The following is a 3,697-nucleotide window of genomic DNA, read 5'->3' on the forward strand; positions in this document are numbered from 1 at the left end:
TATACAAGAATATAACTACTATAATACTGCCCCCTATATACAAGAATATAACTACTATAATACTGCCTCCTATATACAAGAATATAACTACTATAATACTGCCCCCTATATACAAGAATATAACTACTATAATACTGCTCTCTATATACAAGTATATATCTACTATAATACTGCTCTCTATATACAAGAATATAACTACTATAATACTGCTCCTATATACAATAATATAACTACTATAATACTGCTCCCTATATACAAGAATATAACTACTATAATACTGCCCCTATATACAAGAATATAACTAATATAATACTGCCCCCTATATACAAGAATATAACTACTATAATACTGCCTCCTATATACAAGAATATAACTACTATAATACTGCCCCTATATACAAGAATATAACTACTATAATACTGCCTCCTATATACAAGAATATAACTATTATAATACTGACCCCTATATACAAGAATATAACTACTATAATACTGCTCCTATATTCAAGAATATAACTACTATAATACTGCTCCTATATACAAGAATATAACTACTATAATACTGCCCCTATATACAAGAATATAACTACTATAATAATGCTCCTATATACAAGAATATAACTACTATATTACTGCTCCCTATATACAATAATATAACTACTATAATACTGCCCCTATATACAAGAATATAACTACTATAATACTGCCCCCTATATACAAGAATATAACTACTATAATACTGCCTCCTATATACAAGAATATAACTACTATAATACTGCCCCCTATATACAAGAATATAACTACTATAATACTGCCCCTATATACAAGAATATAACTACTATAATACTGCCCCCTATATACAAGAATATAACTACTATAATACTGCCCCCTATATACAAGAATATAACTACTATAAGGGCGGGTTCACACATAGCGGAATTTCACTTAAATTCCGCTGCGGACACTCCGCAGCGTTAATCCGCAGCGGAGCCGTTTCTCCATTGACTTTCACTTTAATTTAGCAGTGTTCGTTTACACGATGCGTACAATTCCGCTGCGGAGCATAGGCTGCGGAGCGGAATTTGGTGTCCGCAGCATGCTCTGTCTGTTGCGGAGCAGTGGCGGACTGGTTGCGGACTCATGGCGGAATTTCTCCATTGACTTCAATGGAGAGTCAAAATTCCGCAATGAAGTCCGCAGATCTTATGTGTGCTGCGGAGCGTATTGTTTTTACTACCATGACATTTCTTCATTCTGGCTGGACCTATGTATTTCTAGGTCTACAGCCAGACTGAGGAAGTCAATGGGGCTCCTGTAATGACGGGAGCGTTGCTAGGAGACGTCTGTAAATAGTCACTGTCCAGGGTGCTGAAAGAGTTACGCGATCGGCAGTAACTGTTTCTGCACCCGGGACAGTGACTACCGATCTCAATATACATGTATCTGTAAAAAAAAATATAAGTTCATACTTACCGAGAACTCCCTGCGTCTGTCTACAGTCCGGCCTCCCAGGATGACGTTTCAGTGTAAGTGACGGCTGCAGCCAATCACAGGCCAAGCACAGGCTGCAGCGGTCACATGGACTGGAGCGTCATCCAGGGAGGTCGGGCCGGATGCCGAAAGAGGGACGCGTCACCAAGACAACGGGCGGTAAGTATGAATTTCTTTGACTTTCACTAGGGAAAGTGCTGTCCCTTCTCTCTATCCTGCACTGAATAGGGAGAAGAGAAGCACTTTTCCTGCAGTCCGCAGCGGCCAGTCCGCATCAATTTTCTGCACATTTTGTGCAGATCCGCTGCAGAATCTGCAACGCAGATTCTGTGCGGCATTGATGCGGACAGTTGCGGAGGAATTCCGCCATGTGTGGTCATGCCCTAATACTGCTCCTATGTACAAGAATATAACTACTATAATACTGCTCCTATATACAAGAATATAACTACTATAATAATGCCCCTATATACAAGAATATAACTACTATAATACTGCCTCCTATATACAAGAATATAACTACTATAATACTGCCCCTATATACAAGAATATAACTACTATAATACTGCCTCCTATATACAAGAATATAACTACTATAATACTGTCCCCTATATACAAGAATATAACTACTATAATACTGCCCCTATATACAAGAATATAACTACTATAATAATGCTCCTATATACAAGAATATAACTACTATAATAATGCTCCTATATACAAGAATATAACGACTATAATACTGGCCACTATATACAAGAATATAACTACTATAATACTGCCCCTATATACATGAATATAACTACTATAATACTGCCCCTATATACAAGAATATAACTACTATAATACTGCCCCCTATATACAAGAATATAATTACTATAATACTGCTCCTATATACAAGAATATAACTATTATAATACTGCCCCCTATATACAAGAATATAACTACTATAATACTGCTCCTATATACAAGAATATAACTACTATAATACTGCCCCTATATACAAGAATATAACTACTATAATACTGCCCCCTATATACAAGAATATAACTACTATAATACTGCTCCTATATACAAGAATATAACTACTATAATACTGCCTCCTATATACAAGAATACAACTACTATAATACTGCCCCTATATACAAGAATATAACTACTATAATACTGCTCCTATATACAAGAATATAACTACTATAATACTGCCTCCTATATACAAGAATACAACTACTATAATACTGCCCCCTATATACAAGAATATAACTACTATAATACTGCCCCTATATACAAGAATATAACTACTATAATACTGCTCCTATATACAAGAATATAACTACTATAATACTGCCCCCTATATACAAGAATATAACTACTATAATACTGCTCCTATATACAAGAATATAACTACTATAATACTGCCCCCTATGTATAAGAATATAACTACTATAATACTGCCCCCTATATACAAGAATATAACTACTATAATACTGCCCCCTATGTACATTGCGATAGAAGGCATCCTATGGCATGATGCACACGTCCAGTACCCTGGGTTGAGGCTGCTCTGTGGTTGGGGGTGTTGATCCTGTATAATGTGGGTTGTAGTTTCGGTATTTACCGCTGGTCCAGCTAATGTGATGATCTTCTGTATCTCCTGGAGGACTGAGTCTGGAAGAATCCGTTGCATCTTCTGCATACATCCTGTAGTGTCTGGATCCGGCTCTGTGCTGCGGTCGGTGCCCGCCACAATAGTCACGTCCCGGTTTGTCTCTTCATCCTCCTCCACTTCCATCACTGCTGGGATATAACGACCGTAAATGTGATATATAGAACGACTACAAGAGCAAACAACATGTGAAACTACAACCCCTAGCATGCTCTGACATCCTGTAGTGATTTATTTTTAGTTCCATTTCCCATAACAAACCATTCAGGATCCTAGAAAAGCTGAGTGACAACAACTAATTTGCTCTTCAGTTGTTTGTGTAATTGGCTTCTTCCCCTTTAAAAATGTCATTTCGAGGTCTCTTTTCATTAGAACTGCATGAATCCGGCCTTGTCTCTGCTACATATTTTTCATATGCGGCAATGATAGGAGCTGTGATTCCAAGATCACATTGAGGACAAGCAGCGAGGGGGGAGATTGGGACATGATGTCTTCTTAATGACCTTATAACTGAGAGAGTAGCTTTATTGCTGCATTATCG

At 37.2% G+C, this 3,697-nt stretch overlaps 1 protein-coding gene across 1 annotated transcript in view; it reads right to left on the bottom strand.

Moving 5' to 3' along the window:
* The window catches only part of LOC142658949 (multidrug and toxin extrusion protein 1-like), a 10,650-nt gene extending 7,368 nt beyond the window's left edge, over positions 1-3,282 (bottom strand). The window contains exon 1 of the mRNA XM_075834553.1: positions 3,038-3,282. Within this exon, the coding sequence (XP_075690668.1) occupies positions 3,038-3,282 (245 nt within the window). The remainder of the gene's footprint in view (positions 1-3,037) is intronic.
* Positions 3,283-3,697: the final 415 nt, after the last annotated feature.

The sequence above is a fragment of the Rhinoderma darwinii genome, chromosome 8, assembly GCF_050947455.1.
Source record: "Rhinoderma darwinii isolate aRhiDar2 chromosome 8, aRhiDar2.hap1, whole genome shotgun sequence".
NCBI lineage: Eukaryota > Metazoa > Chordata > Amphibia > Anura > Rhinodermatidae > Rhinoderma > Rhinoderma darwinii.